This window comes from Geosmithia morbida (assembly GCF_012550715.1).
Source record: "Geosmithia morbida isolate 1262 chromosome Unknown scaffold_7, whole genome shotgun sequence".
In the NCBI taxonomy this organism is placed as follows: Eukaryota; Fungi; Ascomycota; class Sordariomycetes; order Hypocreales; family Bionectriaceae; genus Geosmithia; species Geosmithia morbida.
Window position 1 is genome coordinate 1,200,187 of NW_023336194.1, and position 27,452 is coordinate 1,227,638.

The 27,452-nt window shown below is 51.7% G+C and overlaps 7 protein-coding genes across 7 annotated transcripts; 4 read left to right on the top strand and 3 right to left on the bottom strand.

Moving 5' to 3' along the window:
* Positions 1-886: 886 nt before the first annotated feature.
* On the bottom strand, positions 887-2,454 carry GMORB2_7220 (oligosaccharyltransferase complex subunit beta; the record flags this gene model as incomplete). The annotated part of the gene is made up of 4 exons (XM_035469185.1): positions 887-1,300; positions 1,373-2,073; positions 2,136-2,246; positions 2,313-2,454. The coding sequence occupies 4 exons, from the start codon at positions 2,452-2,454 to the stop codon at positions 887-889; spliced, it is 1,368 nt and encodes a 455-aa protein (XP_035321565.1).
* A 498-nt stretch (positions 2,455-2,952) lies between these two features.
* GMORB2_7221 (NADH-ubiquinone oxidoreductase 9.5 kDa subunit) lies at positions 2,953-3,283 on the top strand (the record flags this gene model as incomplete). The annotated part of the gene is made up of 2 exons (XM_035469186.1): positions 2,953-3,142; positions 3,237-3,283. 2 exons carry the CDS (start codon positions 2,953-2,955, stop codon positions 3,281-3,283), a joined length of 237 nt encoding a protein of 78 aa, XP_035321566.1.
* Positions 3,284-3,744: 461 nt separating this feature from the next.
* Positions 3,745-11,765, bottom strand: GMORB2_7222 (WD repeat and FYVE domain-containing protein 3; the record flags this gene model as incomplete). The annotated part of the gene is made up of 4 exons (XM_035469187.1): positions 3,745-3,777; positions 3,846-8,182; positions 8,244-8,727; positions 8,784-11,765. 4 exons carry the CDS (start codon positions 11,763-11,765, stop codon positions 3,745-3,747), a joined length of 7,836 nt encoding a protein of 2,611 aa, XP_035321567.1.
* Positions 11,766-13,908: 2,143 nt separating this feature from the next.
* On the top strand, positions 13,909-15,600 carry GMORB2_7223 (cerevisin; the record flags this gene model as incomplete). The annotated part of the gene is made up of 2 exons (XM_035469188.1): positions 13,909-14,274; positions 14,347-15,600. 2 exons carry the CDS (start codon positions 13,909-13,911, stop codon positions 15,598-15,600), a joined length of 1,620 nt encoding a protein of 539 aa, XP_035321568.1.
* A 1,203-nt stretch (positions 15,601-16,803) lies between these two features.
* Positions 16,804-19,001, top strand: GMORB2_7224 (uncharacterized protein; the record flags this gene model as incomplete). The annotated part of the gene is made up of 4 exons (XM_035469189.1): positions 16,804-17,043; positions 17,238-17,308; positions 17,373-18,636; positions 18,846-19,001. 4 exons carry the CDS (start codon positions 16,804-16,806, stop codon positions 18,999-19,001), a joined length of 1,731 nt encoding a protein of 576 aa, XP_035321569.1.
* A 689-nt stretch (positions 19,002-19,690) lies between these two features.
* Positions 19,691-21,346, bottom strand: GMORB2_7225 (platelet-activating factor acetylhydrolase; the record flags this gene model as incomplete). The annotated part of the gene is made up of 1 exon (XM_035469190.1): positions 19,691-21,346. One exon carries the CDS (start codon positions 21,344-21,346, stop codon positions 19,691-19,693), a length of 1,656 nt encoding a protein of 551 aa, XP_035321570.1.
* Positions 21,347-24,292: 2,946 nt separating this feature from the next.
* On the top strand, positions 24,293-26,031 carry GMORB2_7226 (uncharacterized protein; the record flags this gene model as incomplete). The annotated part of the gene is made up of 5 exons (XM_035469191.1): positions 24,293-24,398; positions 24,452-24,505; positions 24,634-24,759; positions 24,849-25,079; positions 25,409-26,031. The coding sequence occupies 5 exons, from the start codon at positions 24,293-24,295 to the stop codon at positions 26,029-26,031; spliced, it is 1,140 nt and encodes a 379-aa protein (XP_035321571.1).
* Between the last annotated feature and the right edge of the window lie 1,421 nt (positions 26,032-27,452).

Below are 27,452 nucleotides of genomic sequence, written 5' to 3' on the forward strand. Positions count from 1 at the left end.
TATGTGCGGTTGAGCCAGGATGCAACGTGAGCGTCTTCACCACGAAGAACAGATATCTGAGCATTCCCACTCCCTTTGTTTACCTCTTCCGTCCCCTCTTCTCACTCTGTTTTCTGCAATCTCTTTCTTACTGGAACTCTCCAATACTCCTGTTTATAGCCGCAATGACCGACAAAGCCCCCTGCTCAAAGAAGCACATATTTTGCCTCAACCAGCCTTACTTGCTGGTCAAGAGGTGAAGCTCATGATTTTCACGAGAATAATAGTTTTCAATCGGAGCAGGCTTCGCGTTTTTTTGGCGGAGCACCAGAAAGATGGAGAGTGCCATATTGGAGGAAGGCCTACTCAGATGGGCCAAGAGATTAGGGGGTGGAAGGAAACGCTGAGGGTAGGTGGTATATGCTCGATGCATCCCAGTGATGATGGAAGGTCCAAAAAGCCAAATTTGCAGGCAGCAGCGTCATAGGAGCCCTGCCTCCTTGTAGGAGCGCGCGTTGTCCATGAGAACACAAGAGAGCTGATCTGAGGGCATTCAAGCTCAAGCATATCACCATGTACCCACCCTATAGGCTCTGTACAGCGCCTACACAAGTGTGTAAGCTCCAGTACACCCTCTTCATAACACGGAGTCTTTTACAGTCATAGAAGCAGTATTATTGTTCATTCATGATTTGACATTTTTCGTTCTAAAGTGCCTGTTGCTAATATACCACGTCTTCCAGAGCCCACCTCGGATCTCTCTACATTAGGCTTTCATGTCCCTCCGACCAACCGCATCTTCTAGATAGCACAAAGAACACAATACGACGCCTCCCCATTCATTTACTTTTCGTTCCTTCCTTTTATTGTTCCTTCCTTTTATTCAAATAAAATCAAATAGAAAGAGCTACTGCGTCTTCTTGTCAGGGGTCGGCCTGCTGTACATCCAGAGGACGCAGAAAGAGACGAAGCCCGTTACCGTGGCGCCAATGCCAGAGATCCAAGGCCAGGCACCCGAGATGATAAAGCTACGGGGCCACTCATCATGCGCAATGTGACGTACAGTCACGGTGTTTTTCTCGTCCACGATCGACAAGAGAGGGCGCTTGTAGTTGACACGGAAGTTGAAGATGCCGTGCTGGTCGGGCAGGGTGAATGAGGTGCTGTAGATGGTGGCGTCGGCCGTTGAGGCGACAGCCTCGAGGTCCAGGCGGTGGAAAGGGGACAGCATACTGAACTCAAGCTGCAGGGCATCTGACTCAGGAAGAGTAAAGGGGTGCCAAGCATCCCACGAGTACTCCGAGATTGAGATGTTGTAGGTCTATGGAAGTAGAAAATGTCAGTCCGCATGCAGTCTAGTATTGCTAACGATTTAATGCCTCTGTTCACTTACTACATCGTTCTTGACACGATAGATGCCTGGGTTCGTCTTGTTGTCGCCTGTCAGGCTGTGCTCAATGCTGTTGACGCGAAGGACGCCGAGCTCTTGGAAGGTCCAGGCGGCGAGCTTCTTGGCAAACTCCCTGTTGGCGGCAGCAACCTTTTTGAAGCCGGCGCGGGTCACCTTGGCATCAAACCACTTGTCCTGCAGCATCTCGGCTGAGCCGATGACGGTCACGCGGGCAGAGTTGCGAGCCTGGAAAGCCGAGACAAGAACCAGCTGGTGGCCAACGGCGAAGAGCTCCTCAGGATCGACAGCCTCGACCTGCTCCTTGGGATTGTAGCTATAGGCTGTGTCGGGGGCACGCAGGATGGGTGTCAGGAGCTGGCTGGCGCTGAGGGTGTGGCCAACGGTATGCGGCAGGGCCAGCACGGCATCGTTTCCGAGAGAGAAGAAGGGGGCGATATCAGCGCGGACAGGGGTGGGAGCATCGAGGACGAGAACATCGTGAGTCTCGGCGGCGGAGACGCTGTCGTAGTTGAAGTGGTCGACAACCAGACCCGTGCGCTCAGTCGGAAGGCTGATGCCGACCTCGCTGAGGAAGTGAGCAATGGACGTCGACGAGGCATGCGCGGACGACTGCGCCACCAGGATATTGCCGTCGGCGTTGACAAAGTCGATGAGGATGTTGGGGGTTAGCTTCGGGCCGAGGGCTGCAAAATAAGTTAGAATCCGTCACCGACTCTGTGCCGTTCTGAGCATTCAGGCAACGCACCCTTGACGCTGGTGGGCAGAAAGACAATGTGGTCATATGTCCTCTCTCCAAGGCGAAAGAGGGACAGGCCCTCGCTCTTGGGCGTCTCGTAGCTAATGTCGAATCCGCGAGCTACAACAGAATCCAGTCAGCATATTAATCCGCGCCTGGCGCATCCATAAACCAGAACCGACTCACCCTCCAGGTCGCCAAAAAAGTTGCTGTATGCATCCTTGTCAGCGGCATCGTCAGCCACCACCAGCAGCCGGCTGCCCGTGGTGCTAACGGCCGACACAATTGCCGCAAAAAGAAGCACGACAGCGCTCAGAAAGTACCGCATCATGCTCTACTTGAACTGCGCGTCGTTCAGAGCTGGAGCTGTGGGGTGCGAGTGGGAACGTCAACTGGGCGTTGTTGTGTCGTGAAGTTGCTGGAAGCTGCCTCACCATAGACTAGAGCTCTAACGAACAATGTACGAATAACTGAATGGCATACGTAGCCTGAGGGTCCTGTACTGAACGAGACACTGTTACAGTGGTTTTTACAGTGGGCGCTACTGCGGGTACAGTGGGGTGTTAGTGGCAGCAGCTACTGGCTCGTTTCTGCTCTTTCCCGGTGTGATGGCGTGGCCTTCGGATTAATTACTTTTCCGGTACCTTTGCAATTCAGCGCCATTGATTCGTTGATTTGCTCATCGCCCTCGTCACTTTGCCCACCCCGGACCCCAGACTTCAAGGGAACCACCCCATCATCGCCCTCCTCCTCCACCTCCACAGCAATTGAAGATACCCTAACCGACGCATAGTACTTTCCCTTTACTCTCGGAACCTAGCCCACCATGTCCACCGCCGCTCCTCATTTTTGGTCCACGCCCTTTCGCTACTGCAGCTGGGCTGCCCGCGAGAAGCCTGCCCTCTTCTGGTCCGTTGTCATCGGCTTCGCTGGTCCCGCCATGATCCCCATTGTCCGCCCCATCCGCTACCGTCTCGGCGACATCGATGCTCCTCCTGTACCTTCAACCTATCCCGGTACGATTCAGCCTCGTCCAAGATGGGAAACACCTCCCAATCATAAGGGTTATTTATCGACACTGTTGCCTGAATGCTAACTGTTGCCGACTAGTACCCAACGGACCGAGGAAACAGCTCACTGGCTACGACGACGAATAATGGAATACAACAGAAGCGGGATTGGCTCAGGTTTTGCTTTCCTCTATTTTCGTTGTCTGCTACAGGAGGGGAAATATTGCGATAAAGCAGACACTTGTACATATTTTGAGCGTTTAGGCACGCAGGCCAGCCATTATTACGACCGTGGATTGCAAACGTCCCTGGTTAAGACTACAGCATGAAGTTTCTTTTTTTCTCCTTTTTTGTTCGTCTTCTGCTTGATGCCGTCAATTTCGAACGCCTCTTACATATGTTTACTTGAACCAGCTCGATGGGCAACTAGATAACGGTTTCGAATGTATGTATACTAACAAGTACCAGCTATGTAACAACGAAGCGGAACACACATCGATAATAATCAAAACTGCCGCCGGATCGCACTATTCTCTTACGTATTCCCATCTTCTCGGGCTGTCTTCGCCGCATACGCTTGCTCTCGCTTGTCCTCGCGGAGGAGATGCCTACCTGTCGCGACCAGAAAAGGTCCATTCATACTGCAGTTATCGTCAGCAAATACATCGTTATGGACTAAAAGTCCTTTGTTTCGTGGAATAAGACTCACTACACGGCCATTGTCATCGCCAGTGTAAACACACGTAGGCATGGGAGTGATGCACGTAATGCCCGCCTCCGTGTTACCAGGCTTGTTCTCTTTATTGTCGACATGGTCAAGACTCCTCAGGAAGTCTAATGTCCACTTATTGCCCTGGATGCCCTTCCTCCAAACATTGACCCGGCCCTTGCGGTGCCCGGTAAAAATGAGCTGATCTTCGAGCCACTCATCAGCTGCGCCTTCATAAAAAGCACAGCAGTGGACATAGTCGTCCGCATCATTGCAGACGTTGACATCGCAGATCAGTGACCCGTTGAGGCTGTACAACAAGATGTTCGGACCGGAGCACAAGAGAATCTCGCCCGTGACATTATTGATCTTAGCGTCCTCCACAGGCCGGACCAGAGGCAGCTTGCGAATAAGACCCAGCTGGTTCATGTCCCATACCAATGCCTGCCCATCAAGAGAGACGGTCACAAAGGTGCTAAATGCCTTGCTCACGGCAATCGTCGTCACCGGTGTCTTGTGCCCAAACAGGCTCGCTTTGGGTGTCACTTCGACTGACTTATTAGGTGAAGTTTGTACCATAAAAACCGAGATGACGCAGTCTTCGCCGGCCGTGATGAGAGTTTTGGAATCGGCAAAAACGGCACAGGATATCTGTCCAATGTGGAGGTTCTCGAAAACACCGGCGAGCTTGCGGTTGTCCCCATAGAAGAAGCGGATGCTGTGGTCGGCGTATCCCCACTCCATGTACTTGTCATAGGGAGGGAAGTGGAGGCGAAGTGGCGATGCACAAAGGAGACGATCAATCTTGGGGGCGTAAAGCAACGATGCCACTCTCTCTCGACTCTCTGTAAACAGGTGGTTAGCTTTCTCTCCACTAACAGCTCCACGCATGGAGGGGGGCAACGCACCAACGAGTGGATTGGGCTGGCAACGGAGTGAAAAGACCGACGTGTCCAACCTTCGGACGGGACATCGCACACTCTCCCTCGCCGGATGAGCCTTGGGGAATACCTGGTGAGGCGTCTGTCCAAAGTTGTGGATAACACCAGCCTTGATGGCCCTCTCGTTGGCGTCTTTGATGCCGTCTAGGTCGCTTGCCCCGGCATACGACAGGTGATGAAAGACGTTGAGGCTTTCCACAGCAGCTTCTCCTTGCTGCTTGTACCCAAACACCAAGTCGATCCAGTGGTGGAGGTTCTCGCTAACGTATGGGCTTTCGAGCGCCTCGCGGTGCTTGGCGATGAAGATCTTGGGGTCACCCTTTGCCCAGAGTGGAAGCTCGACATTGTTCACCTTGATTCCCGTGCTCTGCCGTTCGCCAAAGTCGTAGTCATTGATATTGGTCAGAAATTCTGGCAGGCAAAAGAACTCTGGCGTCAGTTCGCGGACATCAGCTCTGTTCTTGCGAGATGCCGAGTCCCACGCTTGAGGAATAGACTGGAACAGTCGATCTGCGTGGTCGAACTTGTCGCCTTGTACCAGTAGGTACGAATGTACAAATGGCGGCAGTCGAATGAGGTATGACGAGACAATCATAGCCGACGAGTAATGTGTACCGTAATGAAACGGGTCCTGGCCTATATCCTGCAGTGCACTGTACGTCTCAATGTAGCCGGGCACACGGCCTTGGGTCTGAGCACCCATGGGTCTGGACAGATCGCGGAATGTTGCTGGGTCATCCAGATCCAAATCCTCACTCGTGTAATCGGCAATGATCCAGGGAAAGACTGGGTATTGCGTGAGGTCGTTGAACGTTCTGCCGGCCAAGGTGTTGACCATCATGAGGTAGTGGAAATTGGACACCTCACCGCGCTGCCAGCGCTTCATAATTGGCGTCCAAGGGGCACTGTTGAACAGCGTACCAAGCTTAGATCCAATGCCTTGTGGTGCCTCGTCCACAACCTTGAGCACCTCCAGACGCCATGCATCCTCAGGGTTTGGCAGTGCACTGGCAGTGCTAGTATGCGGTGCCTTAGCCATCATCTTGGAGAAGAGCTCATTTCTGGCGTTGGAATTTATCTGGGTCAGAAGATAGCTCCGTCCATCCGTGAAGAATACCTCGATGGCAACGTCACGGAAGAGGAACCGACGCTTGGAGATGCTGATTACGTCTTGCCATCGCCAGTGCCTCGATTCTTGCTCTCGGCCACCAGCATTTTGCCGTTTCTCCATTGTTTTGGCGCCAGTGACAATCTGAATGAATGGGTCCCTTTCCTCGGGTGGTGCTTGCCACACATTGACAATGTCCCCATTGGCGCACTGGAATACATTGTCCATGATGTAGAGGGCGTCCTTGCCTACGATAAGGATTCCTTCGCATGCCTCTAAGCCAGTGATGCGCGACACATTGTAAGCCGCCTGCACTTGGTCGCCGTGCTCCAGCCGACGCATAACCTTTCGATTCTTGTCTTCGAAACTCTCCTCGTCATTGGGTTCATTCGGATCATCGACCATTTCAAAATCGTCTTCGGGGATAAACTCCGACGCATTCTGGTCTCCGTCACTTTGGCCGGCGCTCTGCAAGCTGCCATCGTCACACTTCTCCGGTGACCCAGAAAGTGTTGCCTTCTTAGGGGATGCCGGTGCCGCAGGAGACATTGATGGGGCAGAGCGACCTGCCGCACTTGGATGCAGTGCGTTACTGCTGCCCTCCCTCCGAGATGGCCGATTTCCCTCCTTCGGAGAGTAATCGGGCAGGAGTCTAAGCCTCATCCTGTTACGCCCCTCTGTGCGATCAAGCTTCCATTTCGCAGGGGTCGGCTCGCTAAAGACGGCACCAGGTCTCCGAAGATCCCTCTCCATCTTTCTCCAAGCTGGAATGAGGAAAGCTAAGTCGTCTTGCTGGTCTTGAACAAGACGCTGGTATTTGAAATGTTCCGAGGTGTAGATGCTCTTCATCCACGCGCTGTTACCAATTTCATGGTTGACAAGGGTTTTTTCCGCTGTTTCGCTTTCCGAAAGCCACATTTTTAGGATCTCTTTCCGCTTGGGCAATTGCGACTTAGCTGATCCCAATGTCTTGTGGTTTTCAGTTTCAACAAATTCTTCCCATGTCTTTGTCATGCCGCCTAAGAACAGCGTGTCGAGAGCAGGCCGGTGTTTATCAACCCAATCAACGAATGTATCGTCGTCCATCTCCGTCAATTTCTCAAAGTCTCTGATGAGACTCCTCTGGTCTGGTGAAACGACTGAGCGGACCAAAGAGAGGCCTTCGGCCGGCTTCTGGACGAGGATGACGCGCATAAAATTGACAGCTGCAGATCGTACAGACGGCTTATTGTCGACAAGCTTGACGTAGAGCTGGTACCAGAACAGCTTCAAGTAGTCATCTTCGGAATTGAAGCAGGTCAGTATGGACATTTGCCAGTAAGCGAGATTGTCCATGAACTTCTTAGCCTCGACCTCTGACGTCTGTGCACCATCCAAGTCTGACAACTTGAGAAGTATGATTCGGATGAAACAACTGCGTATTGTGGACACTGCTTGACTGCACAACCTGACACTCTTGAGACGCTCGATATCAGGACGATCCAAGAATTCAAGTAGCATTCCGTTGAATTCCATGACGTCTTCGTCCCCATTCAAAAACCAGCCCTCGAATACTGCTTCTGTAAGATGCAGAGACAGCCTTGCGAGATTTGTGAGTATTCGGGGCTCGCATACAGCCTTGTCAGATTGCTTGATGTACTCAGATACTTGAGCCATTATCCTGCGAAGAATAAAGGACTCAAAATATGCATGGTGCTCCTGAAATCCAGGCGGTACTTTGAGAAATAGACTGAATCCAGGGAATTCTTTGCGTACAAATAGTTGATCCATAAAGACCTTGGCGATGAGCTTCATGAAACCTTCAAAAAGAGCGTTGGACTTGTTGGCCGACAGATCTATAGGTGCCGTAGGCGGGCTGGGCCGTACAGAAGAGAAGTCCGAGTTCGAACTGTGCGTTTGCTGCTGAGCGGTCAAAAGGACAAACGACGATGCCCGACGTAGGGGCGTTCCTTTGGGGGGCGTGGATTGGGGGGAAGCCGCGGCGTTGACAACGCTTGCTCGCACAATGGGGGTTGGGGCACTCCCGCCTCCCATAGAACGAATGATCACATCGCTTCCTCCAAAGGTCAAGGGAGAGCTACCCGAGTTAAGCTCAACATCCGGGGTCACCGCGTCTACACTAACCACGGCTGGATAGATAGCCACTAGCAGCAGGCGAATCCAATCGGATGATAATGCGAAATCTCTGAAGTCTGCAGATCTGGAGTGAAGGTCCATGAAGAACTTGATCATAGTATGCAGATTGGAGGTGTTATCAAGGACTCTCTCTTTTGGCCCCGAGAAAGATGCTTTTTTTGGGTAATTAGTGGGTGGCAACTTTGCAGTATCGACGCGTTAACCAATACTTACAGCGATTCTCAATGGTCTCGGCGAGATCCATAGACCTAGCTCGGGGGCGGCCACCTGTGTGCAATAATGCGGGATTCAATGAGTCCTCTTTTGGGAATGTTCGTTTTGCTGGTGAGTCGGCATCCTCCTGATATCGCATGACTTCTTTGAATCCATGCTGAAACATAGACGTGACTATTTGCAAGGAATCTGGATAAACAACCTTGCGTTCACCAAAGGTATTGACCAGGCTGGAAAGATCAAAATTGCGGCCGAAGTCGAACTCTGAAACATCATATCCGAAAAGGATACTCAAGCAGATCGGCCACAAGGTGGGCACATCCCAAAACTTCCTTAGCCGATTAGCCATGATGATGAATCCGCCCGATTTATTTGCAAACTTGGCGGTGTAGGTGCTGCCGTGCGCAACAAGCAACCGGGCGAGGATCTTGCAACCGTGCACAACAATCTCGATGTCGTCCTCGGCCAAGAGGTATAGAAGCCACTATGAAAATATCAGAATCACTTGTGGAGGAATTTACATTTCGGAGAGTGTCTTACCTTATTTGTGACCGTCCTGGCAAACTTCTTTATGTGGCTCAGGTTGCCCTTTTCACATAGAATGTCAGAGTACATAACTAGTATCTTCGTCCCCAGAGTTTTCTTGGGGAGATACTTGAAATTGCTGGGTCCATTTGATGCCAAAACGAGGTCCGTGTTTGCTCCTCGGAGAGTGGTCGCAGTACTTGGACGTGAACTGCTGGACGAGGGCTTCGGTGTGCGTGAAAGGGACGTGGGGGGGGAGTGAAATGCATGAGTGATAAACAGCGCCAGAGACCTCATAACTTCTTGGCTCAAATTAGACTTGACCAGGACGTCAAAGGCACCCAGAAAGTGTGGCATGGTCTCCTCAGCGATGGCCTCTCCCTTGACAGCATCCAAAAGCCTCTTCACGATCCGCATCCGGATCAACCTCCTACGGTTGAACTCGTGGAATTTGCTGGAGACGGCAAATGTGACGAATTGCTTATAATAGAGCTCCTGTATCCGGGGGGCCGACTTGCGCCAAATATCTAGATCAATCAACAAGATACGGTAGGCCAAGGGGTTGACAATGAATGATTCAATAGGCGACTCATGACTGTACCCTACAAATCCCAGAATGAGGCTGAGAGTCTGGAAGGCAAGGCTGTCCCTCTCGTCTGTGGGTATTTGCAGGCGGGCCACTGGCGGGTCAGTGATGGACGAGCCACCGTATCCAAGTTTAAATCGTAAGATCATGCCCATGATTCCGTAGCCATTGTCCCTTTCCATAGCTTCGCTGTTCCTCCAACTGTTAGAGATACACCGAATCAGCATCTCCAATGATCGTGTAGTCTCTTCCACGGTGGAGGCTCTTTCAAGGAGCTTCAGAGCCAAAGGCGTAAAGCCAGCCAATCGCCACAAATTCTCGTCCATGTAGGAAGGAACTGTAGCTACGGGACCTCCCCGAAACGATGCAATTCCTTGGGCCTTGAAAAGGGCGTCTGAGATGCAAGATACGGCGCCGTTAATAGCCAACGGGGCCCCTTCCTGATTGGATGTACGGAAGAGGCTGCGTGCCGCTGGCCGGGGCAGTGAACGGAGAAGGCCAGTATTTAGGAAGTGTACATCATCTGGAAATGTGGCGGTCGGGAGAATACTGAGGAGGATCTTGGACTCCGGAAGCAGTGTGCTTGCCTTATCACGAACGGCTTTGAGGATATCCGAATGGTCGTTTGCTCCTGAGTGGATGAATTCGTTGCGGAGGCCAAGAGCAGCCGATGCATCGTACGTCTGAAAGCCTCCCAGGCTGTCTTGGAAGTTCCCTTGGTAACGCGGCCCAAGGCCACATTGTACTGCCAGATAGTCATCGCTGAGAACGTCTTCGAAGAGATGGAGGGAAGCCAGCGACCAGCGAGAGAAGATCTTGGCTGGTCCAATCTTGTTGGACAAGTCACGGGGCGTCCCTACAAATGCCTGCACAGGATTTGTCTTGTTGTTGGTGGAATTGAACGAGGCAAAGCTCTCCTTGTTCACGGTGGAAAGAGGCGGCATCTGCGGGTAGTTGCAACGGATCTGTTCTGTAAACTCGCCGTTGACATAGAGAGCAGCCTTGCTGGAGGACAGGGCCTTGGGTCGACGATGTACAATGGCAACATGGTACCACTTCTTTTCCTCAAAGGCTATGGCCTTGAATCTCACACTCGGTCGATTGGATGACACCGATGTTTGTAGGATGAAATTCCGCGTGTCCTTCTCAAGATACATGAGTAGGAAGCACGTCTGCGTGACATCAAAGACCCCAAATAGGGTCGTATGCGTAGACGGATCATAATTATCCACACGAATCCAAGCTGCAAAAGTATAACCAGGCGTAGTCTGTGGCGGAAATGTTCGACCAAGGCTTGGCAGTTCAAGCGAACAGTAGCCATGGAGTGATAGGTCAAACTGGAAAAATGGGGGTCCAGAGTGCCTTGATGTCATGTCCAGGCAGAATTCTGAAGCCTCTTGACCAGGAGCCGTAAGTAGGAACTGGGTGTCAGATGGCTGGTTGACCCCCAGCTCCATAAGGAGCTTGCAGACTTCGAGAGCCTTCTCGCGTTCCATAGGGGTCAACACCTGGTCGGGCTCGAAAACAGCACGGATGAATTGTGAGAGCACACCGGTCGAGTGCACAGCTACTTGGTTGTGCGTGGATTTCGAAGCAGCCGCAAGTAATGTTTCGAGAAGAACCAACGACCCAGGTGTCGGTTCTGCACCAGCTTCTCTTGGGAGAGCAGACCAGAAGCTCACAACAGCCCGAAGGATTTCAGGATGACGGACGACGGTCCTGTCATTAACCAACTCTCGGACACTAGGGCCGACCTGGTAGGCAGACCGTGAGAGCAAGAGGTCCCACTGCTCTTCCCCCTCCTCCACAATTGCATCTTGTGTCGGGTAGTCGATATCCGGGCGAAGGGTCTTGGCGATGGACTGGCATAAAAGATCTATGCTCTCGTCGTCAAGACAAAATGATAAGAGCAGGCCAAACAGGTGGCATGTAGCCCAGGAGTCGGGCTCTGTTCCTCCGAGGCCTATGCTAGCAATAACTTGCTCCAAAGACTCCCATCCCCCGCCATCCACTTTGTATTTAAAGAAGCGTCTATTTCCGGAGTGGTCGCGTAGAGCAGATGATAGGATAGCGAGGGCCTCCTTGAGGAGCTTGAGCAAGGACAGGGTCTCTGAGGCTGAACGCTTATCGGGATTGTAGTAGCCTGAAAAGGCTCGCAAAACGTTAAGTATCCGTTCGAATCCGCGGGCATGGCGGAAGTCGTCTTGCGTGACGGAAAGCCCAATGTCTTCGGCAAGGGCGTGGAGGCTCAGGGAAAGCTCGGTCGGGTCCGGATATCCGTTCTCGGAGGGTCTGGCGGTATCTTTTTCGAGTTGTTCGAGACGGATTGTGAGGGTCTCTGAAGGCTTAACAGCTGTCGTATGAGAGCTTGCGGTAGCCGACCGATAGCGGCGTGGGATAATGGTAGGCATATTCTACCGAGTCGTGATGGGACACTATTCCGTCCACAGCCTCATTCCAATATTACGAGTTCGAGCTCTGTGTATCTCTAACTACGGCTCTTTCCCAGACAGACACCCTTCAGGGGCCCAGTTCGCAATAGAACGATGCCGGCATCGAAGAAGAGCGGGTGATATTGAGTGTCCCGAGCGTATGGGTGATGTCGTGAAGCAGCGGTCGAGGATTCGCAAAGTGGGCGTCAAGGCGTCGAAACGAGTCGTGAAACTGTGATTAGAAAAGGAAAGAGGCACCCAGAGGTTATCCAACCAGAACTGGAAACGGAAAGCAGTGCAGAGTGCCAGAAAACGTTCTAGCCAAGGGCTTGCAGGTTTGTGATCGTAATCGTAGGAATCTACTAGCAAGGCTGCGACGTTCTGGGTGTCAGCTCACGGTGGATTTGGAGGACTTGGCTGCCTCTGCCCCGCTCAGAACACCAACCTTGAGCACACGCATATTTTCTGTAGTTGCACTAAACAGATGAAGCTACGGACGACAGATTTGAAAAGGTATTATTTTGGCATTATTATTCATACACAATGAGACGCTTTCATGGAATTGAATATTAGGGCTTGGAGTGAAATGATGGTCAAAGTTGCAGTAGCTGCTGCGGGGATTAACCTCATTCGCCTTGAGAGAGCACGTACGTACGAGTAATATTCGTCACGAGTTAGACATATTAGATAGTGCGCTACCTTCAATGTGTCAGCCTCGCTAGATGCCTTGAGTTTTGATTCTTTACTCGATGAATACTAACACAAAAGTCACCCTCTACAAGTAGCTTATGGTTTATTTTGTCCAAGTATTGTAAGATAGTAGTAGCATAGGGTATTCATGTGAGTAGTATACATATTATGTAAATTGCACCGCCACGTCGCCACGGGGTCATTTGCTTTGTGGACGCCACATCAGCCACTAGCTCCCCCCCTCTTATTACGACATCAGACCAGGTCCGGCTGATACGTACATGGTTCCAAATAAGGCATGCTACATGAGTCTCAAGAACAAAAATATGAGCGCATTCATCCACGCCGGTATACGGACCTTCTGCCGCTTTACGTTACTCAATCGTGAGATAAGTACGATGCCCTGACACGTGATTCGACCTAGTGACCACAATGTTCAAAGTCAGGCGGCTACAATTTCACAATTGCTAGAGCTTTCCCCGCATTCGCAGTAGTCGTAAAGGTGCTGGTACAATGAGCAGGATTAAGTACCGGTACTTTGGGGCTACAGTTGCTCCACGACCCCGTATGGCATCACGGGGCTTGAATCGCCTGGAGCCGATAGACTACGAAGAATATGTAGAGTATGCTACAAAACATACAGAACGGGGGGGGATAGAATCGGACAACGACAAGTCAGTGTTTCGTCTCTCATTGTTCACTGCACAATTTTCAGGGATGACCTGTGACTTATCACGGACGACACCGCCATCTGTTGGGGGAGGAGCTGACGAGCAAGCCGCTGATCCCGGGCCCATGGGGACCGGTAGGGATGGGGACAGTACGAGTACGAGTATTACTCGTAATACAACATAGGCGGCAGTTCAGGGCAGCCAGGGCAGCGCGACGCAGGAACAAGGAAGAGGACCAGCGGAAGAAAAAGGCATCAGGGTGTCTGAGTGGACTTAGTAGCTGCCTTAGGTCTTAGGCCATGTAACTGTACATCGTGTACATCTTGCGTCTCTTGTCTGCACTTCGTCTTGGAGCTCCCCCGTTATCGCCGCGGCTTGGTATCAGTCGAGTCATGGGATTGGACCATTACGCCCCACTCTAAACCTAAAGTGGCCATGATGGACCCATACCATGTTATCACTCGGCTGACGCATGACTGGATGCGTCAGTGCGTGCTCGCTTCTCTCGTTGCTCCGTTATCACCCCGTCCAGTCTCGTCATCGTACCTGCCTACCCAACGAAACCTACTTACTTCTCCTGCCTTCCGCCCTCCCCAACTCTGTTTTCTTTCAACCCTCTATCCCTCTTCATCTTTCCCTTTATTCATTTTCCCCCATCAAATCCATCTCCCTTATTGTCCATTTTGTTTCGTCTTCGTCTCCATCTTCTTCTCTCTATCTTAGGCCGTCTCTGGTAGACGACCGACTCACAGCCAGCCATCATGCGGAGTGTCGCCACCCTCGCCTTGGTTGCCCTGGCCCAGGCAGCCTCCTTCAGCACAGGGACCATCCACAGCGATGCTGCTCCCATCCTGAGCTCCATCGATTCCGAGAATATCCCCGACTCGTACATCATCAAGTTCAAGGACCATGTTGATGAGTCGGCTGCCGCTACCCATCACTCGTGGATTCAGTCCGTTCACAGCGAAGCCGAGGACCAGTTTCTCGAGCTCCGCAAGCGTGGCGAGGACTCCCTCCTTGGAAAGGTCTTCCACGGCATGAAGCACACCTTTTCCATCGGCGAGTTCAAGGGCTATGCCGGCCACTTCCACCCTGATGTCATTGAGAAGATCCGTGGCCACCCCGATGTAAGTTTGATGGATAACCCTATCCTTGCACGTGCCAGAAATAAACACTGGTCCTAATGTCTGTCTTGTCAGGTCGAGTACATCGAGCATGACACCATGGTCCACACCATGCTACCCGTCAATCAACATGACCTCGTGACTGAAGACAAGTGCGATGGCGACGTTGAGAAGCAGGCGCCCTGGGGCCTTGCCCGTGTCTCTCACCGTGACACCCTTGGCTTCAGCACATTCAACAAGTACCTGTACACTGATAGCGCTGGCGAGGGTGTTGATGCCTACGTCATCGACACAGGGACTAACGTCGACCACGTCGACTTTGAGGGCCGTGCCAAGTGGGGTGCTACCATCCCTGAAGGTGATCCTGACGAGGACGGCAACGGCCACGGCACTCACTGCTCCGGTACTATTGCTGGCAAGAAGTACGGTGTTGCCAAGAAAGCCAATGTCTACGCCGTCAAGGTCCTTCGTTCCAGCGGTTCCGGTACGATGGCCGACGTTGTCAAAGGTGTCGAGTTCGCTGCCGAGTCTCACCAGGCTCAGGTCAAGCTCGCCAAGGCCGGCAAGCGCAAGGGCTTCAAGGGCTCTGTTGCCAACATGTCTCTGGGTGGTGGCAAGACCTCTACTCTCGACGCTGCTGTCAACGCTGCCGTCCGCGCTGGTGTCCACTTTGCTGTTGCTGCTGGCAACGACAATGCCGATGCCTGTCGTTACTCTCCCGCTGCTGCCTCTGAACCTCTCACTGTCGGTGCCTCTGACATGAGCGATGACCGTGCCTATTTCTCCAACTACGGAAAGTGTACGGATATCTTTGGCCCTGGTGTCAGCATCCAGTCCACCTGGATCGGCTCCCCCTATGCCATCAACACTATTTCTGGTACCTCGATGGCCTCTCCCCACCTCGCGGGTCTCCTTGCCTACTACCTTTCCCTCCAGCCCGCTGGTGACTCTGAATTCGCCCTTGCCCCCATCACCCCTACTGAGCTTAAGAAGAGCATCATCTCTGTTGCCACAGAGGGCGCTCTTGAGGGTCTCCCTGACAGCGACACTCCCAACCTGCTTGCCTGGAATGGCGGTGGCTGCAGCAACTTCTCTAAGATCGTTGAGGCTGGCGGCTACAAGGTTCAGCGTGCCCCTTCCACGATTGAGGAGCTCAAGAACGAGTACGAGGTTGTCTCCGGCAAGGTTGTTGATGGCGTTGAGGTCGTCTCTGGCCAGGTTTCCAAGGAGCTTGAGGACTTGGAGGCCAAGGCTGCCATCCTCGGCGACAAAGTTCGCCAGGTTGTTGACGAGGAACTGAAGAAGCTCCTCTCAGACCTGACTGTCTAAGGTCAGAAATAATATACGCCTGCACTGCATGTAGGATGAGGTACAACATTACCCATTTGGGATATCTGCACAAGACTTCGGGTTTAGCTAGGTAATGGTTATTGCATTATTTGATGCATTATGTGAATTGGTCCCCGGGAACGATTGTTTTTTTTTTTTGTCTTCGGCTTTTGTTTCTGTATCGTTTTCGAGATTGATGTGCAAAGATTGTTGGCGAGCTACAGATTGCCTACTGCAGATAGTCAATCCATATACTAGCACCACAAACCCACAATTATACTCCCCTGTGTGTACATGTCTGGGCGGCTGCACTTGGCTAATATTTGCAGTCACGTCTGGGCGAGTGCTTCCGAGACACAAGGTGTACTCGTACTTGACCGGAGAGATACTGCCAAGCCTATTGTTCCTTCCCTCAATGCTCAAATCAATGGACGTGTGCCTTTTCATATGGAAGCTTATCAGATGGCAATCAGTCTTGTCTGTTCACCCCACCATGTGCTCTTTTTTGGCTGGCTCTCACATCCATCTACATCATCATCACTTTTAGCCTGTCGGCGGCAGGCAAACGACAACAGTTAGTACATCCAACTCTCATTCACTTCTTTTGATATGTACTCTGCACCTTCGTCGTTGGCGATGTTTCGCTGGGACAGCTCCAAAAGGCAATCGCGCCCTCTGAGTCGGAGTAAATCGACGAATTCCATTCCTCGCAGTATAATCTACGATCTTCACAGTAATCCTGCCACAGCCGAACGTGAAGCACACATTGCCGCTAGACTGTCATACCAGCGTGCTTACGGTGGTAGTGCCAGCGAAGGAATGGCCTCGGACTTGCACGACTCCACTACTCCAAGTTGGCGTGTTTGCCCGACAAAAAAGGCTCTGAGCCACGATGACGATAGTGACGATGACAACGCTCAGCATCAGCTGGAAAGCCGCCGTGATTCAACAGTAATCAGACGACAGCGCAGTATCAGGTTTACAGGCCCCAAAGGCCTCTACAAACGCACTCCTGTGTCCCGTTGGAGCGAGTACTGCATGGCGGTAGACAACCTGGACCCATCCACTGATCGTGGTGAACATCGAGGCTCCATCTTATCGTCATACAACGATGGTGATGGCTATTTGCGCTCAGAAATGACTATACCAAGTCAATATAGTAAGAAGGGCAATGCGATGTCAGTATCGCCATTGCACAAAACTATGCGCAAATCAAAGTCCTGGTTCAACGCGTCTAGCGGTTCACACCGTAGTGGGCATTCAATTTCGATTGATGGGACACCGCAGACAATACCACCGCACGCCGCTAAGGAGAATTCAGGGACTGAAGAGCTGAGAACACCAAAGTTACGTGTTTCCCAATCTATGGGTCTCCTTCCAAAGAACGGCAATCAGACGGCGTTTTGCGGCAGCCGCACCGGGAACGACTTTGCGGCCAAGACAGTTTGTGAAGGATCTCTCTCACAAGTTCAAGCTCACCCCCGCCACCGTCTTAAATACTCTCCGTCACTCCTAAGCAGGATAAGAAGACTTAGAGTCGATGTCTCCACGAGACCATCAAATTCACTTCGAAACAACAGCAGCAACAGCGCATCGCTTGGCTCGTCATGCACGGCGGAACCCTTCGCACCATCTAGGCGAGAGAGCTTGCGAACCAAGGCTCGGAGGGCATCTATATCTATAAGGTCAAGGATATTTGGCCTTCTTGGTGGGCAGAGTATCTCTGGTGGATCATCCGATGGGATTAGTAGTACAGCTGAGTCATATGTCAGCAAGGAAACCGTCAAAGCAACACCTCATGAAGTCAAGACATTTTGTTCCCAAAATTCTACCTCCTTTGAAAGGGGCCGTTGCATGGGAAAGGAGTCTCGTGGGTTTGATTTCGGCAGCACAGGTGATCAGGAAACCGTATACGACGAGGAGAAGTCCCGAGTCACCAGTTGGGCTGATTCAGTAACCAGCCCTGCTGTTAGCCAAATGGCAATTGATTGGGAAGACGAGAAGCTCCCTGTCATCGGCGAAAATGCTGCCCAAGCATGCAATATTGAATCTTCCGGGAGCACTACATTCAAAATCGACAGTCAACGTGTTTATTCTGCCTTGATGAAACGGGTGAAGGAAAACGAGAGGCGCACGGTGTCAGGCAGGCGAGCGACTACCGGAGCGCCCTCATACGATTACAACCCGACACACCAAATCGTTAACTGCCCCAACGACCACAAAGACCCCCAGCAGTACACAATTCGCCATGTTAGGTCGGACTACAACATGTTTGACGACAACTGGGATGGTGCTACTTCATTGAATTCGAAAACACCCAAGATTTCCATGAGATCAAACCTAGACATGCCATATTCTCTTACCTCGAGGAGAAGCTCTCCTAACCCCTGGACGGAAGATGTGAACGTCCTTTCACAAAGCTGCTCCTTTTCATCGCCTCAAGCTTCTGAGAATGACAGAAGACTTGTTTCGGAAAGATCATCTGCGTTCTTCGCTAGCCCGACCAGCCATCTCTTTCGGACTGCCAGTCCATACCGTCGGGCATTGCGGGAGAGCATGAAGGAGGCCGAGACTGCCGCACGGACTAGAGAGGCTCAAGGCCTGGGGGCCGGATATCTAGAGTCACTTTCAGCAATCAGTCTTCCCACACGCCGCGCAAGCACGGGATTCTCGGAGAGGCCCGTAAACATGAATTACGCCGAAAGTGTTTACTCAGACACATACGATTCTGAGGCCAACGATAGTACTTCTGTCGTCCAAAAGACACCACACCTCTATGAGAACGAGGAATCCTTCACTGAACAATCTTACCCTTGCTACGTAAATAGCCATCAGTGTGGTTCTGTGTCACCACTGAGCTTCGTGGAGTGGAAAAAGACAGCTAGCCTACACGCCATGGGGCTCGAGGAAGTACAAGTACAAGGCGGAGAAGTCCCTACTCCTAACTTGCCTCGAACGTTTCCGATATTTAGCCACGTCCGGGAGCACGCAGAAATTGATTCGACGACGGAATTGATGACATCTTCTATGACTAGCGTGAGCGCGTCAGACAAACCCAGCCCACCAAAGTACACAGCACCTATCTCGATGTACCCGAACCAAGAGCAATGGTTGAAATCTGGACCTCTTCAACGGATACCGAAGGATGAGAATCGGGCACCGGATTCAGTGCAGGAGAGCCCCGTGTATGAAGCGTACTTCCAAAAAAAGTCAAGGGATAGTGTGTACGGCACCCCCACTCCTAGAAGCTCGTTGTTGAATCAACAAACATCCCTATCTCAAAAATCACGGCCTTCAAGCAGGATTTCGAACTCAAACCCGACTTCCAAATGGGCAATTTTGCAGGGGGGAAGAAACAGTTCCCGTCTAACAGAAAACTCGATATCTCCGGTGATATCTAATAGGGGGCTGGCCCAAGCAGTGGAGCATCAGTTTGGAAAGACAGGCATGCCCCCTCCATGTCCAGTTATTGGGAAACACCCCTCCAGTCCTGAGCTCTTCAGAGATATATGGAGCGATACCCAGAGTATGACTTGGGGGTTTCCCAAAGATACACGGCCAGAGAAACAGCTTACCAAGAGGATGGGTGTCATGCCCTTTCACAACCACCATTGGAGGTCATCAGGCAGTGGGCAAGGTAGCCCTTCGCTTGCTTTCATCTAATAGTGACAACCAACAGAATATATTGTAGCGGGAGTGATGTTTTTATTGGGACAGGAGCTTGTGTACTGCGCGTGCTAGAGCGAGACGAGCTATGACTAGGCATCTGTATCTGTATCTCTTATTCAGTGGTTATGCGTACTGATAGTGGAGACCAACCACATGAATATGTGTATACAGAGCCGAAAGATTCAATCAGAGAAAACTTGTATATTAACCGGCTTCCAAGAAAGAAGAAGTAATAGTGATATGTAAACGCTTCCTGTACCATACCAAACCGTTGAGCCATTGTCTCGGATGATGCACGGACATGAAAAGATGAAAGCCTCTAGACCCTGCGACCGACGGAAACCAAAACAGAAAAGAAACAAATCAGGATGAGCCAGTACAACAGGCAGGTATATTATGTACAAAGACGTGGGAAGGTATATCATACTTCAGGGGTGACATGAATCTCCCATAACTTGGCCAAGCTTTTGGGGAAGGTCTTTTTTCTCTCGTCGCTGACCCAAACATTATACTCTTCATGGGTGATATCCTCAGCTAGCAAGCCGACGAGATTGTTTAGTTTGCCATGCATGGAAAAGTCTAAGAATTCCTGTGATACATTGACGTATTGTTTGAGGGCACCCTTCACGTCGAGATTTGCGCCGGTAGTCCAACTGAGGAGGAGTGGCTCGAGCAGGGGAGCGTCAGTGACACTAGGGTGAGAGGTACCGAGGCTGGTGAGAAACCACGAGGGGGCGGGCTGAGCACGGACGAGGTCGCGGACGGTGTCAAAGTGTGGGCGCCCGTAAAAGATGGAGTGAGATCTAGACCACGAGTTCGAGTGGATGATGAGTAAGGGGGCGGTAGAGTTGTGGTTGAGCGGGCCGGATGACTTTCCCGGGTCGAGGATGAGGCCCGCAGCGGCGCCAGGGGCGATGGTTGTCAGGGCCTGGAGAGCACCCGTGGCGCCGTACGAGTGGCCGGCAATGATGAGACGCTTGTCAATATCGAGGCGGGACGGCCATGTAGACAGTGTCGAAGCACTAGGGGACCGCGTGTTGTTGGCGGCAATATAGGCAAGGCCGGAGCCGTCATTGATGGAGCGTAGCATGTCAATTGCGGCGAGCATCTCGACGTCGCGGAAGGCCAGCTGGATGCGCTTGAATTCAGGCGTGTTCATACCGTCACCGGCCAGGTCGGACTCTCCAATATATAGGCGGCGACGGCCCTCACCATCCTCCCCAGGGTGCTTTATCATAGAGCCAGGACAGCTGCCATCACGATGCTCGACGGCAGCAATGATACTGCCACGGGAGGCTAGCTCGCCGAGGAAGTTGGTGTAGTCGGTGCGGGAACTGGCCATGCCGTGAGAGAATATGATGACGGGGAACTGGGAACTGCTGCCCTGGTCGCCCCCTTCATCAAATAGGGGAGCGTTGACCTCAGCGGGGATGGTGACAGAGCCAGCGATAGCCCAGAGGAAGAAGGTGAAGATGGGTCGTGTGATGAAGTTGTCAATGTGGGCGACCTTGGCGTAGCCCTCGGCGGTGAGACTGATCGGTTTGGGGACCCAGTAGTACCGCGACTGGGAGGACTGGAAAGCGCGGTTAGTAGGGTAGTAGAGCGAGACGAGAACGGTCTCGACGTCAAAGGCGGGTTCGCCTGAGCGGCGCAAGACGGCGTCGGATATGCGCTTCGGCCCGTCGGGCAAAGGTATCTCAATGTCAATAACACCGACTCCGTATGGCCCCCCTTCGTACGTGGGTAGCGGGTAGGCGAAGAGCGGGCTCTGGCGTACTGAGCAGTACAGAGCGTACAAGGCGAGGGAGGCGCACAAGACATAGCGCCATGTGAAGCGTGGCCATAGAAAGAGGATGGCCGACGAGGCGCCAACGTGCGCTAGACGTTGGTACCACGGGAGATGGTCGTGTGTGAGCCACTTAGGCCTCAGTGAGAGGGATGATGGACGTGGTGAGAACGGAGGCCTCATAGATAAGGGAGCGTCGGGTGCCAACGTCATCTCGCCTTCTTCTTCATCCTGAACGAGCGACTCGAGCTCGACGGCATCAATATCGCTGGGTAGAGATGAGCGACGCATTTATGAGTTTATCAGCATCGGGTTTGAAGGCGAGTTTGTGGTATGTACGATTGCTGTTTTCATTCGACATATTATTTGTTCAGTTTTGCCATGAGCATGTAGGTACGGAGTAGTGTGGCGATGAAATGGTTGTTACGGAACCGGACTTTAAAAGTGGCACAGCTATGGTGCCACGGAATGTGAGATAGTGACAGAATATTTTGTGATACCTATGCGACCGTGTGGGTCCCATAATCATTATATAATCACATTTCTGGCGTGTGGATAGTACAATGCCATGTAATCTGTACAAGGCTGGAATCGATGTTTATGATCCTGTCGCAGATGATAACCATCAGTCAATGACCACTCATCGCAACCCAACACGCTGCTCATATGATTCTCGTTGCAGCCGAAGCCCCTACCGGATATCGCAGTGATGCAGGGTAGGCAGTTTGTCAGAGGGAACATCTACACGTGATACCCACACTGTCGATGACGGAGGAAGCGCCAAGTGCCCGCACTTGTAGGTTGAAGTATGGTGTCAAGGCGTGTTCTCCCAATGAGGAAGAGGCAGTACAGAAGCGAAACCTGCCCGGGTCATATGCTACGCGCGCTACGTATGTCTGCATGAGGGAGGAGGGGTCAGAAGGACTCTGGGAGAGAGAGGGACAGAGGGAGTGGGGGAAGGGAGTACAGCGTCCAGCGGCAACGGGCAAAAACCGGAGAGAAGGAAAAAAGCTAGGCTCCGGGACCCAGGATAGGAGCGTCCGACCGATTTACAAGGCTGTATTACTGAGTAACTATAGGGAATACAGAGTCGAACATGTACGAGTAAGTTTAACTTGTAGGAGTGGGATGATGGAAATATAGGACCCCCACAGGATGAGGGACAAGTGGCCCAGGAGCGTGGGACATGACGTGAAGGATGGTGAGAAGACAGACGAGGAACCCAGCAGTGTGTGATATCAGTATTGATCAGCATCGCAGGGTATGGCACGAGTATTATTACTACTATGAGTAGTACCTTTAGGAGTGGTAGTGGTACGAATACGAGGTTTCCAGTAAGCACAGATGGCACGTAGAGAGTGTTCACCTGTAGACGAAGAGTACCATGTTGACTACACCCGTCCATGGTGGTGGCTTGCAAGTGTTGGAGCTGTTTTATTATGGACACTCAGTATAATGACATGGTAACAACGCGAAGCGATGATATAATGGTTGGTTGATTTATATGTCAATGTGGTTGATACGTAATCCCACAGTGTCCACGTGCCTCTCAGTGCTCTCAACCATCCAAGTTACAGCGGCCCCTCAACCTATAGCTGGGACCCAAGCCAAAAGGTCAAAAGGCGCTGCGGGGAAGTCGGAGCACTTCGGGAACACTTGGAAGCTGCCTAGGGGCTACAGTGCGAGATGAAGCCTCCACAGGGAAGCCTTTTGGTCTTGGCACAACTCCACCCCACCACACCCATTAACAGTCCATGATGGCCCTCACTCGTTGCTGTTACCGTTGTAACATTGAACGGATAGACGGTAACAATAGGAGAGATGGGGATGAGCGGAGAGTTGAGAGGGATGGTATAAGGCACAGTAATCTTTCTTGGAATGCAAGTATTACTACTACCTACTACTGCTAGCCTATTGCCATGTGGTGAGGGGAGAGATGTGGCCTGCCCTGTTTCCTTATGTATAAGTACAGAGTACTAGCAGTACAGGTAACAGTACTAGGGTAGAAGTAATATTGTCAGAACTTATTATCACTCGGACCAGTCAGAAATATGGCAAATAATACCACGAGCAGTAGTCGTACTACGAGTACTCCGTACTGATACTAGTATTACTATTACTACTAGTACCTGAATAACGGCACCCTAACACTCCGTAAATGACTAAAAAACACTACAACCTAAAGTACTCCTCCTTCCGACGGCCGAGATGGAAGGGGGGCCACAAGGCACACTCAAAAATACAGTACAATCACTACCCGTGATGTGAGGTATTCATACCGTACCATTGCTGACGGCATGCAGCACAGCGCACAGTCTACACAGTGCACAATACATCACCTCTCCCCCTATCGTGCCCCATCGTCGTGCAGGCAATTGCCAATTACCATACAGAGTATTACGGAGAACTTAGAAGGCAGGTACTTGTCACTGGCTCTGCCCATTCTTTTCTCTTGCTCTTGTTTTCCTACTCCCTTAGTCCTTCCCCTACCTTTTTCTTGCTACCCTTTTTAGTCCTTCTTCATCTCTCTTCACCCTTTTTCCTCCCCTTTGTGGTCTACAACGGCTCCTCTTCCTAACAGAGGTTGTTGCTGTGAGTTTTGTTCCGTGTGCTGTTTTTTTAATCGACCTCTGTTTGCTCGAGTCGATCTCGGTGTACTATCTCGACCTTCCGTCTCTGAATTCAACGACCCTATTTTTCCTTTTCCGTTTTTGCCTTCGCGCCGCCTCGGCTTCCGTTTTGCGCGTATACGCCGCGCACCCACATCATTTAGTTTTTCTTTGACCAGTTATCGAAACATTCCCCCTTTTTTTGACGACTCCGACGACAAACGACGACCATCGACGACAAACCTATTTCCGTCTCGGTTTGCATATCTCTGTCCGGTACGGAACCCCCCCCTTTTACCTGGTCGGCGAAAATTTGGGACGCGGCATTTGCGACACGGCCGTCTCCCCCCTCCTCTCCACTACCCGGAAAGAAGGAGAGAAAGAACCTTAGACATTACTACACCGGCCTCGAGGGATTTCTTTTTTTGTGCTTCATTCAGGAGATACCATGCCATCTGACACTTGTTCCTACGTCATCCGGGGTCGGCTTACGTCGCATATCGTCTTGGATCAATGGCCATTCCAACATGATGCTAATAACCACTCTTCCGACTAGACCGAACACGTTGACTATATTGTCGGTCCTGTCCACAGATTCGCCCTCTGTCTCCGTCGCCAAAGAGCAAACATGTCCTACTACGAGAACCCCCAGTGGACTGGTCCTAGCCAAAGCAGCTGGGACCCTCAAGGTTCCTCGACACCCGTCCGTGCCGGTAAGTGCCGCCCTGCTATCTGTGAGCTCCGGGCCGCTCTTTCTGATCAGTTGTGCTGACCTCAGGATCTACAGGTGCCAGCGCTCCTCAAGCCCAGGACGACTTTGCCTTCTCCTACCAGTTCGACGGTAAGACCATGAACAGTACCACCCGAAGACGGACCTATGTGTGCTGGACCGCCCTGGATCTACCTTTCCTTGGGGTGGCCCCGCACACGTCCTCTAGACTTGAGATCCCGCTGATATATTCTGAATAGAGGTCGATCGCGCTTACGAGAACCTCCAAAAGTCTGGAAAGGGATTTATGATGGGAGGCCGCCGCAAGTTCTCTCCCATGCACCACGGCCACGGTTCTGGGTCTGCGCGAAGCACCCCCGACTTTGGTAAGTTTACGTTGTCGGCAGATATGTATGCCGTTTTGTTGGGTGTCACCCCGTCTACCCACCAGCTAACTGTTCGGACTTTTTTCAAGTAGACGGACGGATGCCGCATGGCCCGGGCTCCCGATCCCACTCGGTCAACAACTTCGATGGCCCCTCTGGGCCTCCCGGACCCAACCTGCACAATTTCTACGCTAACCAGCGCCACCAGCCCTCGCGTGGCACTAACGAGGTTGAACAGGTCATGCAGGCCAAGAGGAGGATGGCAGCCCAGCGGGAGCGCGAACTCCGCAACCTCCACACGGAACAGCAATATCAACGAAGTAGGCCACCCTCTGCTGTGTAACACTTTCTTCCTTCTCATTCTCTCTTTCTTCCTGTCCCTGGGCAAGGATTGCCTGAATATAACATGTTGGCATGGGCTCAGCCCCTCTTTTTTTCATACTATGTTTGGGTGGGAGACAACGGGTTTCTTTTCGGCCTTGCCCTCAACTTTTTCTTCTTTCGTTCGGAACTTTGTTTCTGGATCTCCAGTTCAGTTCTACCACAGGGGGAAAAGGGGATGCCAAGGCAGCTGTTGCTTCTGCTTGTTTTCTTGCTTTTCTATTCATTTGAGACGTTGAGTGCGGGCTAACAGTTTTTTTTTACGTAGATGCTCTTGCTGAGGTCCCGGCCCCCGGCGGGAACAAGCACATGTCCGAGGAAGAGACGCGCGAGCTTATCGCCCGCCAGCGCAGCGCCCTCTACGGCGAGGGCCCCTTTGCCGAACAAGGCGGCTACGTCGATGAGAACGGCAAGGTTCACACTGGTGCTCCTGGCCCCAGTGGCCCTCCCAGCCTTCGTGGTGTTTCCCCTTTGGGCTATGATGGCGTCCCTCGGGCCCCTCCTGGCGCCGAGGCAGGCACCCCGGTCACAAACGCTGAACCGAGCTCCTCGCTCCCTGCCGACCCTAGCCCCCGCCCCCCGAGCACTGCTAGCCCCCAGACTGCCGGACCTACCAACAAGATGTTCGACAGCGCCGTGGGTGCCCAGAGCCGCACATCTACGTCCAGTCCGACGGGTGCTTCGTCGCCGCAGGACCTGGTTCCCGGCTCCAAGCCTGGCCAGTCCGGCTCCTCGGTTGCGCCGATTGGCACCCGCCCCTCGGGCACCCCGGCTAACGCTCAGACGAAGCGTTCGACAACCCCCATGGGCTCCTCGGGTGGATGGGGTCGTGGTAACGGGGTGTGGGGCCAGTCTTCAGGCCTCGGCACGCAGGCCAGTGTTTGGGGATAAACGATTCCTACCCCTGCTTGCAAAATAAGACCTCATCACTTGACAATACAATATAGTTAATAGGCGAGGGGATTGTCATGTTTTGGATACATCCTTCTGGATACACTCCCTTCGTGTTCTTTTTTCCCGGCGTTTTTCTTTTGTCTCTTTTTTTGGGCATTCGGGCGGCACAAAGGGAAGTGGTTGGCGCCATTGGGACTGAATTATAGCCATGGGGAATGGCAGAAAACATACGCGCACGTACAAACTTGGGTATGTTCCTGGGACTCCTTTTTTGCTCTTTTGTCCTTGGTTTTGGACATTTTCTGGTGTGGTCTGGTCTGCTCTGGCGATTGGGGTACAGCCCTTTGGCTTTTTTAATCATTTCATCTTTCAATTGTTTCAGCAAGGGTTGAAACTGGCATTTGGTCAGGAGTTGGGACTGCTCGCATTTTCAAAACGCTACGCACGAAAGAAAACAAAACAAATGGCTGCGGTCCGGGATAGCTGCTTGGATGGGATCTTTTGTTCATATCACGGCGTATTCAGATGTATGTGGATAATTGGCTGGAAAGAGGGTTGTTCTGTCTTCCTTTTTGTTTTGGTTTTCTGTCTTAGGGTGTATTGGGAAACTATGAAAAAATGGCGGAAGGTTAGGTGGAGGAACTGAGTTGGCTACAAAAACTATGATTAAATTGTTGGTATATTTCTTTTTTACTGTTGACATTTAGGAAGGAGTATAGGATTGGGAATCAATGGGTTATTCATTCTTTTTTCTATCTTGTATTTCATCATTTTTTATCTTACCCCTTTGTCGTGATGCTAGATTGTTGGGCGTGCCAATGTTTTATTTTTTTTTATGGGCATCGGGTTTTTCTCTTTTCTTCCGACTTGATCATCCTCAGTCTAGTTGGGGGTTCTTTCTGTTTTCCTTGGCTAGCAGATCTCTGTAACTCCTAGGAAAGGGGGAGTTCTTGGTGATGATATTCGAATAGCTGGGAAAAGGAAGATTCGGTGGCTTGTAAGCTATAATTAACATCAACAGAAATCACCAAAATGGAAATAAATTTGTTATGGATTGGAGTGATAGTATCGGAAACCGATCTTTTCTCTTTTATTAGGTGCTACAGGCACATGCCTCAACTTTCTTGCTTCCCGGGCCCTTTGATGCTAAACTGCATAAGTGAAGTTCCGTGAAGTATGATTATATCAACCCTGTGAGGTCATGGCGTATCCCGTATTGATATTACCAGCTGTCTGGGTCGATGACGGGAGTAAGCCGGAAGAGTCTAGACTTCCCGTGCCAAGGTGGCAATTTCCCGAACAGGTGCTTAAATTGTACTACTGTTTGCTTCGCGTGATGGTTACTTTTTGTTGGTATGAAAAAATATTGGCCTGGCTCGACTTGTTGTAGACCTATGAGCTCGTACATGCAGCTCTCC